The 11,976-nt window shown below is 46.2% G+C and overlaps 1 protein-coding gene across 1 annotated transcript in view; it reads left to right on the top strand.

Annotated features, from left to right (window-relative positions):
* Positions 1-2,843: 2,843 nt before the first annotated feature.
* Positions 2,844-11,976, top strand: part of KPNA7 (karyopherin subunit alpha 7) — a 37,579-nt gene continuing 28,446 nt past the window's right edge. Inside the window, exon 1 of the mRNA XM_077907816.1 lies at positions 2,844-3,065. Within this exon, the coding sequence (XP_077763942.1) occupies positions 3,023-3,065 (43 nt within the window). The 5' untranslated portion in view covers positions 2,844-3,022. The remainder of the gene's footprint in view (positions 3,066-11,976) is intronic.

Below are 11,976 nucleotides of genomic sequence, written 5' to 3'. Positions count from 1 at the left end.
GGGAAACAGATGCAGAGAGGCATTACAGAGTGTGGGAAGGACAGGGCTGGGATTGTACCCTGGGTAAACCCAGCACCTCCTTCCTCCCCCACCCTCAACCAGGGAAGGCAGATGGTGCAGTGAAGTGGGGGTGATCTGAGTTCGAATCCCAACTGCTGCTGTTTCACTGCAGAATGCAGCATGAGCCCTGGTAGCTGCCTCCTCTCCTATGGGTCCAGGTCCCTGGAGCACTGCATGAAATGCTCACTCTGCAGACCCTGGGGCAGGCAAGTGCTCAAGAAATGCTCACCTCCTGCTCCCCCTTGCTAATCTTTCATCATTACACCCACTTTCCTCGGGTGGTTCCTCCGTAGCACCCACCTCCCTGTTTCCCATCTCTCCCGGCAGCCCCCATGATACCCACCTGAGACCACGCTGGAAGAGACTGGGTGCCCAGCAGAGGCTGGCCATTCCCTTTTATACCTGCTCAACAGGTCTGAGCCAGCAAAACCTTAAAAAAGAAAAGAGCTCCTCAGGGCTCTGGTGGCTCAGTTGGCTTCACCTTCCAGAGTTGCCTGGATGCTCCCAGGTCCCTCAGGGGGGATCAGTGAATGCTGTCATTTTAGGACATTCCCCTTCCTCCCATTGCCCTTGTGGGGAAACTGATGACCTCAGCCCAGGGGTGTAAGCTATGGGCATAAATAGAACAGTTGGCTAATGAGCTTTCTGCTTAAAGCCAGAACTCTGCCCATGGAGGGGGTCGACTCTCAAGGAGGAAGACCCGGGCTGACTCATCCAAAGCCTTTGGCATGGATGAGCCCAGATAAGCATTTGGCTGAGGACCTGTTTGGTCTGGAAGGCCCATGCGAGCTTGGACTTCACTCATCTGATCATGGCCATGGGCCCCCTCCAGCCCACCACGGCAAGGAGAGGCATCCTGATGCAGTGCCAGCTCTGAGTCCTAAAGCCCTGCCTCCAATTCCTCCATGGATTCCCACACATTCTGTGACCTTGAGCAAGTCCTTGCCCTTGCTGGGCTTGCCTTTCCCATCTGTCAGGGGGAAGGATGGACTCTATGTATCCTTTGTCCCCTTCTCCAGCTCAGAGATGGCCTCTGGATCTGGAGGAAGAAACTGCCTGGGGGACTTTCTTCCTGGCTCTGCCTCCACCCTTATCTCTACCCCCTCCCACTCTTTTTTAATTAACATACAATTAACCATTTTAAGTGAATAACTCAATGGCATTTACTACATTCACAATGTTATACAACAACCACCTAATTTCAAAACATTTTCATCAGCCCGAAAGGAAAACTGGTACCCCTTAGACAGCTTCTCCTCAGCCCCGGCAACCACCAATCTATTTTCTATCTTTATGGTTTTACCTCCTGTAGGTGTTTCATATGAATGGAATCGTATGACATGTGACCTTTTGTGCCAAGCTTCTTTCACTTAGCGTCATGTTTTCAAAGTTCATCCAAGTCGTAGAAGGTGTCAGGACCTCATTCCCTCTTATGGATGAACAGTATTCCGTTGTATGGATCTGCCACATTCTATCCACTCACCCATTGGTGGACATTTAGGTTATTCCCACTTTTTGGCTATTGCAAATTGCACTGCTATGAACATACGGTTATGCTTATTTGAGCTCTGGTTTTAGATTTTTTTTCATATTTACCTAGGAACGGAATTGCTAGATCAGTTGGCAATTTTATGTTCAAGTTTTTTTTCTTTTTTTAAGATTTTATTTATTTTCAGAGAGAGAGAGAGAGAGAACTTGCACATGCGCATGAGTGGGGGGAGGGGCAGAGGGAGAGAGAATCTCAAGCTGACTCCATACTGAGTTGGGAGCCAGACATTGGGCTTGATCCCACAACCCTGAGATCACGAACTGAGCCAAAGCCAAGAGCCAGACGCTTAACTGACTGAGCCACCCAGGGGCCCCTATGTTCAGTTTTTTGAGGAAGCACCTGCTTCCACAGCGACTGAATCATCATTTTACCTTCCTACCAGTGCTTCACAATTTCTCCAGATCCTCATTAACATTTGTTACTTTCCTTTTTGTTTTGTTTTAAATTATGGTCATCCTAGTGGGTATGAAGTGGTATCTTACTTCGGTTTTTATATTTCTCTAATGACTGATGATGTTGAGCATCTTTTCACGTGCTTAGTGGTCATTTGCATATCTTTGGGAAAATGTCTATCCAAGTCCTTTGCCCATATTTTAATTGGGTGTTTGTCTTTCTGTTGTAGAGTCATAAGAGTTCTTTATATATTTTAGATACTAGATCCTTTTCTTTTAAGAGAGAGTGTGTGTCAGAGTGATGGGGGGGGCAGAAGGAAAGGGAGAAAATCTTAAGCAAGCTCCACACTCAGTGTGGAACCTGACAGGGGTCTTGATCCCACCACTCTGAGATCATGACCTGAACCAAAATCAAGAGTGAGATGCTTAACTGATTGAACCACCCAAGAGCCCCTAGATACTAGATCTTTATCAAATACGTAGTTTACAAATATTTTCTCCCATTCTGTAGGCTTTTTCAATTTCTTGATAATGCCCTTTGATGCACAAAAGTTAATTTTAACAAAGTCTAAGCTATCTATTTTTTTCTTTTGTTGCTTGTGCTTTTGGCATCGCATTTAAGAAGCTACTGCCAAATTCAAGGTTATGAAGATTTGCTCCTTCATTTTCTTCTAAGAGTTGTATGGTTTTAGATTTTATATTTAGGTTATGGATGCCTTAATTCACTCTTAAAGGAAAGAGGAACCCATCTTAGTGGTCAGTGAGCACAGAGCTGATTTCCTTTTTTGTCTCTCTGGGTTTGTGCCTGGGAAGCAGCTACTTTACCAAGATAATAACCACTGGACTTTTGATTTAATACATATTAATGTTTGCAGAGGCTTCCTTTTATCAACTGATCCCCGTGGCATTATTATTGTGTTTCTGAAAACTGGAATCTTTCAATGAAGAATTGTATTAATAAGCAATTATGACATGGAATCTTCACTAGCACCTGCTCTGCCTGAATACTTCACACTTGAGGATGGACCACACTTCTTTCAAGCAGGGACTCAGTTTCCCCAAAGGTAAAATAAGAGTTTGGTTGAGATGCCTCCAAGCATGGCTAAGGTCAATGCTGCTGAGGTGCCATTCCTGCCAATCAGCTGCTCCCCAAATTCTGGTCACCTGACAGGGTTCTTTTTAATTTTTTTTTTTTTTTAGCAGCAGAAGTCTGATTTGTCAACAGATATAGGTGGAGCTTCTCTGGGGAGAGCAGGAGAGGAGGTCTTCCCAGACCCCACTTCCTGGGGGTCCTTAGAAGACAGTTATCCAGGAGAGGCTGCAGGGGGAGCTGGGGTCTAGAGTCCATCCTTAGAATGCCCCAGCCAAAGCCAGGGTACTTCCAGGTTACTCCCACACGATCTTCATCCTCTGGATGATGAAAGCAGGGGTCAGCAAGAAGAAATAGGACCCTGCTCACAGTGATTCTGGGAAGGAATGTTCCCTGGCAGGAGATTTTTCAGCCTGGGCCCCAGTAGGAGAGAGCACACTCCCATGGGGTCACAGTCTGGAGCTTAAAGGAGAGATTTTTAAGTAGGGGTGGCAAGGTTAAGGAGAACTGATGGGGGCTGTGGAGAGCCAGTGGGGAAGCCACCACATCCCAGAAAAGTGTAGGAAAAGTGGGAAGAGTGTAGTCCTCGTGGGGATGGCCTGGCTACTGCCCAGCCAGACCCCACAGGGGCCAGGCTCTTGGTTGAATCTCCTGACCTACTCACCCATTTCCTCTTCACATCTCCTATGGCCGCACTCAACCAGAGGCTAGAGAGCAGAGACGTGGGGAGGCAGTGAGTGGAGGTCAGCCTCCCAGGACATAGCACAAGGTGGAATGGATGGGGAGCAAACACAAGATCTCTAGCACATGCCATTCTGTCTCTCTTGAGCTTTTCACCAGGGAGTTTTTAGTGGCCAGTGTTCTAGAAAGTTCCATTTCTGTAAGAGTGCTTGGCCAGGAGAAGGCCTTCAAAGTAAGTGTCAGGTAACTATCATCTTCCAAAAGCAGGTGGGTACACACAATGCTATCTGCTTTTAAAAATACAGTAAGAATAGCCCTGGACTTGGACTTACCTGGCTCATAAAGATATCTGGATGTTTAGTTATGCCTTTCTCTAAGAGCAAGCTGACTTAAATCCCCCGGGGGTGGGGGGCGGAAATCCCTAGAGTCCTGGATTGGTATTGATACACTGATAAGAACAAAGGGTTCCCGTGTCCATTAGCTCCATTTGGATCTTTCCAAGGGTCTGGGTAGATGGGTGGGGCCGATGAGTAATGACCTGCTTTTAGCAGATGAGAAAACGTGCTCAGAGAGGTGAAGCAATTTGCCCAAAGACACACAGTGAGTCAGCATCTGCGACATGGCTCTATTTTTCTTTCTAGCACTTACAACTCTCAGCAGTGCATTACGGATATACTAGATCTCTGGGCTCTTTCCCTTGTAGAATGTAAGCATGGCAAGGGCTGGGGTTGGCCTGGGAAGCAGAGCATGTTGATCAAACACTGGACTCTGAAACCAGATTTTCTGAGTCTGCCCCTCTAGTGAGCTCTCCATGCTTCAGTTTTCTTGTCTGTAAAATGGGGATGGTAGTGGTACTTACCAGCTAGGTTTGTTCCAAGAATGAAGTGAGTTCATGTACATCAAGTGCCTGGTATCTATTAGATGGTCAATAAATATCTGTTGCATGAGTGAAAGCCAGAACTGTCTGGTGGGAACACAGTACAATACTGTGTTCAGATAGTAGTCGAGATGGGAATTATTATTTCATCTACATCCAGAAACACCGGGACTTTAATATACGGAGAACTGGGCCCTGCCTGCAAACAGCTGGCTTAGGAAATAGAGCTGCTGGCCCTTATGTGTCAATCCGTCCCCCACCTTCCTTCCTTTTCCCAGTTCTGTGAGCTCTGCACTAAGTTCTTTGCTAGACTATGGCAACTGATTGACAATTAACTAGATGCTTTATCTGCCTTTGAGGGCTTTGCACTGTGGCCCCTTGGCCTCTGGAGGAAACGCTGGGGAGGGCACAGGAGACACAGAAGATAAAAGTGGAGGAGTGGTATCTGGTCAATCTTGTGCCAGCCTGAGACCCCAACACTCAGTGCCCCACTCCCAGGATTAGGACCCAGAATCTCAGCTATAACAGAGTTCTCAGTCAAGGTATGTTGAAGAAAATCAAACTCCCATCCAGAACCAGGGCCAGGAAGCCAAAGCTACAGCTTTCCTGCTGTGTGTGCCAGGCCCTGGGCTGGAAACCAGCTGCTCTTGGAACAGCATCCCTTTCTATGAAGCAAAGGGCCAGTTGCAGAAGGTCCACAGGGGTAGGTTCCAGCCTACGAGAGCCCCTACTGTTGGACATTCAACAGTCACTCACTTGGTACGTTTCCTGCACCTAGAGGGGCAGGCCTATGCTAGGTTCTCCTGTTTGAGGCTGGCCTGTCTATCCATGGTGGTGGTAAGCGGGGATATGTGCTTGGGGCATGGTCTTCTGTCCTTGCTTAAAATGAGAAGTGTGGCCTTGTCCAATTGGATACTAAGTGCTTGTTTCTAGAATGTTCTTAGAATACAGAAACCTAGGGCACCTGGCTGGCTTAGTGGTTGAGTATCTGCCTTTGGCTCAGGTCATGATCCCAGGGTTTGGGGATCGAGTCCCAAATCAGGCAATCCCTGGGGAGCCTGATTCTCCCTCTGCCTCTCTCTCTGTGTCTCTAATGAATAAATAAATAAAATCTTAAAAAAAAAAAAAAAAAGAATACAGGAACCTCCCAAGTGGAAAAAATTCCATGGCTTTGAGTCACAGTTCTGCCTTTGGGCAAGTGACTTAACCTCCACAAGCCTTCATTTCTACACTATGAAATGGAAATAAAAAAATAATAATAATAAATGACTACTAATCTCCCAGAACTGATGGAACAATCAAGTGGGATTATGGACTTGAAAATGTTTCTTTTTTTTTTTTAATTAAAAAAAAATTTTTTTTGAAAATGCTTTCTTAAACTTTTCACTAATTACCCCCAACTAAGGATGTTGAGCATATTTTCACATGTTCATTTGCCACCCACATGTCTTCTTTGGTGAGGTGTTCATTCAGATCTTTTGCCTGTGTTTTTTCATCAGGTAGTTGTGGGTTTTTTTTTTTTAAACGCTGAATTTCAAGAATTGTATATTCTAGATACAAAACCACTGCTGGATATGTACTTTGTAAAAATTTTCTTAGTCTGTGGATTGTCTTGAAAATGCTTTAAGTGGGATTATACTGCCTACCTGTTAAGGGTCTCCCCAAGTGACACAGAATGGAGACCCCAAGAAATTCCACCTTTATCTACTAATGCTTATTTCCTGGGATGCTTCCATAGAGCATGTTGGGCTCCTCTGAGCCAGGTCAAGAGTTGGAGCCATGAGTTCTGATGACTTGGTTTGGGGCTGGAGGTGGGAAGGGAGGGAACAGAATTGGAATATATTTATCATGCCTCCATGTTCCTTAGCTGATTTCGGCAGGTGTCTGCAGAGTTATGTCCTTAGCAGCTTGATCTCTGCCCCCTAGGGGGCATCACATTGCCACTTCTCTGTCCCAGCTCCACATTCCTCACAGTTTGAGTGTGTGGGTTATTGTTAGGTTGGTGGAATAGGGATGGGCTGGACCCAGACCCCTAGGGTAGGTAATTCAGGCTCTGGAACCCTCTGATCTGGAAAAGCCACTGAGACAAACCTGAGGCTTCTGGCACCTACCTCTAGCCTTGGGCCCAGAGCTACACACTCCCCAGGCACTGCCCAGGCTCCCGCTTCAGCCCCTTGGTCAACCTCTTTAGAAGCCCAAGGGTGGGATCCCTGGGTGGCGCAGTGGTTTGGCGCCTGCCTTTGGCCCAGGGCGTTATCCTGGAGACCCGGGATCGAGTCCCACGTCGGGCTCCCAGTGCATGGAGCCTGCTTCTCCCTCTGCCTGTGTCTCTGCCTCTCTCTCTCTCTCTCTCTCTGTGACTATCATAAAAAAAATTAAAAAAAAAAAAAAATAGAAGCCCAAGGGTCATCCTTCCTACTCTCTCCTCTTTCTCAGGCAGCTTTGAGATGGCCCCCCACAAAATGTTGGAAACAACTTAAATGTCCATCCATAGGGAATTAGTTAATAGAGTAAATATAAATAATAACAAATAATATAATGTAAATATAAATAAAGTACAATGAATATTTTTTAAACTGACAGTGTGAATTCATATTTACTGGCATTCAACAAAGCCCACTGCATACCACTGGGATTTTTGTTTGTTTGTTTGTTTTAAGAAAGAATATAGAAGAGCTTGAAGCCATTTTTGCAAAATGGCACTGTGTGAACAGATGTGTCAGGAGCTTGTCTGAAAGGATGCTCAGTCAAACTTACTAGCTCTGGGTGGTGGGATTTCAAGTGATTTTTTTGTTAAACTTCTTTAAAGATTTCATTTACATTTGAAAATGAGAGAGTGTGAGAGAACGAGAGAAAGAGAAAGAAAGAGAGAGAGAGAGAGTGCATGAGTAGAGGGAGGGGGCAGAGGGAGAAGAAGACTCCCTGCTGAGCAGGGAGCCTGACACAGGGCTCGATCTCAGGAATCTGAGATCATGACCTGAGCTGAAGGCAGCCACTTAACTGACCAGGCCACCATCAGGTGCCCCAAGTTAAACCTTCTTTAAACATATCATTGTTGTCTAAAGTGTTTTCAATGAGAAGGACTGTTTTCAGGATCTGGAATTATTTCTTTAGGGGAAAGAAAAGGAAACAAACATTGATCGATGTGTCTCAAGAGGCTCCCTTCATTTTTGTGCCCCAGGGTGGTGGTTGCAGGGCACTTCCTGGTAAGGTCCAGAAGCTACATTCTCAGCTGTTGTTTGCCATCTTGGAGGAAAGGGGATCAGTGTCCTCCCAGGAGGGCTGCGGGAAGAAGCCTTGGCAGGTGGAGGAAAGTTCACAGTGTGCTCCTTGAAGACCAAACATGGATACAGAGCCTGGGACCCAGAAATAGCCTCTTGCCCCAGAGACCCTTGGAATCCTGTAGGGTCATCTCAGGGAAGGGTGAGCCCCAGCAGGCCACTGCTGGAATCTTCCTTGCAGGCTCTGAAAGAGAGGGCCTAAGACGGGCTCTTCTGAACACAGTGCTTTCCTCCTGAGGCAGAGACAACCCAGGACCTGGACAAGGATTTCTCCAATTCCAAGCCAACTGGAGATTTCTTCATTAATGGTGAATTTCATGGGATCCCAGAAATATGAGGGTCAAAGCTGCTGGAAATCAATTTCTCCAGCTGAATTTCTTTCTTTTTCATATTGCGCTTAGACTTATATCTCAATTTGATTTTATTTGGCACTGAAGTACCATTTTTATTTTATTATTTCAAAAATATCTAAAAATATTTCCAACTTTTCATGCCCCTGGCATCACACCTCTTTGTCAAGAAGCATTTATTCTTATTTTTCCAAAAGAGAGAGTCTCTACTTTCTGTGAGTCTCCCAAGGTTGAATAAAGCCTAGTGTCTGAAAAGCCCAGGTGGATTCAAACCCCAATTCAGCTGGATAATCTCTCATCCATCCATCCATCCATCCATCCATCCATCCATTTATCATCCATCATCCATGTGTCATCCATCATCCACTCATTCATCTATTCATCATCCATCCATCCATCCATCCATCCATCATTATCCATTCATCCATCATCCATCCATCATCCGCTCATTCATCCATCCATCATCTGTCCATCCATCATTTATCCATTATCCATCATCTACTCATCCATCCATTCATTCATCCATCCATCCATCATTCATCATCATCTACCATCATCTACTCACCAACCATCATCCATTTATTCATTATCCATCCATCATTATCCATCCATCCATCTATCCATCCATCCATCATCTATCCATTCACTCATCCATCTGTCCACTTAGCAGGTGCTCCTTCTGGAGCCAGGGACTGGGTTGGATGAACCTTGACCTTATTTTCCAGTACTCTGTGAGGAGAACATGTCCACCACATGTCTTTCATGGAGCCATCACAGGGAGTGGAAGCACTGCACTGGACACACAGTGCTGTCTTTAAATACCTACCTCACTTCCTTATCTGGGATCATAATAATATACACCTCACTAAGTTGTTACAAGATGAGATACTAATGCAGAGAGGAAGATCTCGTGATTATCAGAGCCCAGGTGTTCAAGTGATGACAGTTGAGTTCTAAGTTCCTTGGCAGCAGGGACCCTGTCTGATCCACTCCTGCACCTTGCGGAGCCAGCACAGAATGGATGCCAAGTAGCTGGTCCCTACACAGCCTTGTCCATGGCCCAGCTCCTTAGTCACGTGAGCTTCAGATGAAAGCCACACGTGACCGTGGGCTCTGGGTGTGATCTGTGCCTCTCCTATTCAGAGGCCCAGAGAGGAGGAACATCTGTAGACTGCTCCCATCCTCCCAGAAATGAAAATGCTTAGAATAATCAGGCAGATGAGGAGACTTGGGAGCAGTGGGGCTGGACCAGGCCACTAAATAAATAAAACATGCTTTTAGGAAGTAACTATAGCACTGAGGAATTCAGTTTCTGATTTTACCAGAGAGCTCGCAGACGGATGAATAATAAGCCTTCGGTTTTCTTTTGCTGTCTTCCCACCCTGCCTTTCACTTTCCTTAACATCCCCTTTCCTTATCTCCTGCTTCTGGGCCAAATAGCATCTACTAAGAATCTAAAATTAGCTCCATAAGGGTCATCATCCTGGGAAGTTAAAGTTTCTCTAGACCCCAGGGACTTTATGACACATGTGTGTGTCCACGTACACACAGGCACACACACGCTCTCACATGCAGAGGCCAAGCAAGTCGAAGGCTGCATTTGTCAGGAGCCAGCAGATTCCCAAAGGCTGACCTCAAACAGAACTTTTCCTGAACCCCCTGAGGAATTGTTACATCAGCTTTCCAATTCCAGGGTTCTTTTTCTTAAACTCTTTTTATATCATAATATGATGAATAGGCATTTATAAATAATCCGTGATGTACCAAGTTGGGGGGATGGTGGGAGTAGTTGGCCAAGAATAGGAGAACAAGGCAGTACATTGACTGTTGAGGATTTGAAACAATAATGAAAAGTGACTAGAAACCAGTCTGCTTTTATTACCACCCTGCACTGGCCATTATTTTTTTTTAAAGATTTTATTTATTTATTCATGAGAGACAGAGAGAGAGAGAAGCAGAGGGAGAAACAGGCTCCATGCAGGAAGCCCGACATGGTCCTGGGTCTCCAGGATCATGCCCTGAGCCGAAGGCAGGTGCCAAACCGCTGAGCCACTCAGGGATCCTCTGCACTGGCCATTATAGGTAAAGTCAACGATAAATACTCCTCCCTGCCTGGGAGGATATGGGCCCTGTCCCCTGCACTTGGGATGCCACCATGAATAACAATGTTAAGTACAACAACATAAAAAAATGCATTCCTGTTTCAAAGAAAGAAGTCAGAAGGAAGGACATTCTGACACCTGCTACAACACGGATGGGGCTTGATGCTCAGTGTAACTAAGCCAGTCACAAAAATGACAAATACTGTATGATTCCACTTACGTCAGGTCCCTAGAGGACTCGAACTCATAGAAACAGAAAGTAGAACGTTGAGCGTCCAGGGGTATGGGAGGCGGGGGAGGAGGGAGCTGAGGAATTAGCATTTGATGGGGACAGACTTTCAGTGTGGGAGTTGAAAAAGTTCTGGAGATGGATGGTGGGGACAGGTGCACAGCAACGTGAATGTACTGCATGCACTGAACTGTATATTCACAAGTGATTAAAATGGTCAGTTTTATGTTGTATGTTACCACCATAAAAGAAGGAAGAGGGGAGGGAGGGAGTTAGGAAGGAAATCAGGCACCATCCCAGCACAGCCCAGAGCAGAGGCAAAGATGGGACCACACAGACCCGGTTTTCCTCCATCATGTAACCCCAGGCACGTCATGTTAATGTCGGCAGCCTCGGTTTCCTGCCCCGGGAAACAGGATTGGTAATTCCTACTACATCAGAGGAGTCGAGGCACTTAAGGTTTACTTAAACAAACCAGGTAAGTAAACCCATCCATCTAATTCCTTCTTGAAAATTTAACTTAAGAGTTTGTCGGACGGGTGTTACAGGACAGTGTCACCTGACCAGCGAGCAAGTGTCACCTGACCAGTCAGCAGAACAGAGGTTGAGGCTCAGTGGAGGGTGAAGCTGAGGGAGGAAGGAGATGGGGAGTGGGCTCCCCACCGGGTGGATGGTGTGGCCTTTACTCATGATCAGGGCTTAGGTGTAGGCGAGGATGAAATGACTTCCATTTGAGCACCTGGGTTCCATCCAAAGTGCTTTTCCTCCTGCTTCTCTAAATTCTTTACGTAGCACCTGAAGGCCCTCCTGTGCACGCTGATTAGGTTTATTCAAAGAACACCAGTTTGATGCTTGGCTTGGGAAGGTTATTGAGCATGCCCATTGTCATCCTGGGTACATTGTGGGTGTTGGAGGAGGGACACTTATAATGCAGTGGGGGAAGAGGGAAAGCCTGGCTTTGGCCAGTGTGCCCACTTATGCATTCAAACAATATAATGAGCAATGATTCTTCCTGGCATTGGAGATAAAGCAGTGAGTAAAACAGGCAACACCCCCACCCTCATAGAGCTGACATAGTTCTGGGGGGCTGGTGGTAGAGCAGGAGATGGGAAATAAGCAAGTAAATGTTCTGCATTTCAAATCTTAACAAGTACTGCTAGGCAGTTGGACAGGAATGCAAGGTGGAGGTCAAAGTCAGGGTGAGGTTTGATTTTAGGGTGACCAGGAATGGTCTCTAAAAACTAAGACCTGAAGGAAGTGAAGGAGGCATCAGGAACAGCAGGTGCAAAGGCCCTGAGGCCAGGATGGACCTGATGCCTTTGAGGGGCAATGAGGAGGGTGGGATGGCTGGAAGTGAGAGTGGGA

Source organism: Canis aureus, chromosome 8 (genome assembly GCF_053574225.1).
Source record: "Canis aureus isolate CA01 chromosome 8, VMU_Caureus_v.1.0, whole genome shotgun sequence".
NCBI lineage: Eukaryota > Metazoa > Chordata > Mammalia > Carnivora > Canidae > Canis > Canis aureus.
Note: the sequence above shows the minus strand (reverse complement) of the source record. Positions and strands in the feature narration are given on the sequence as shown.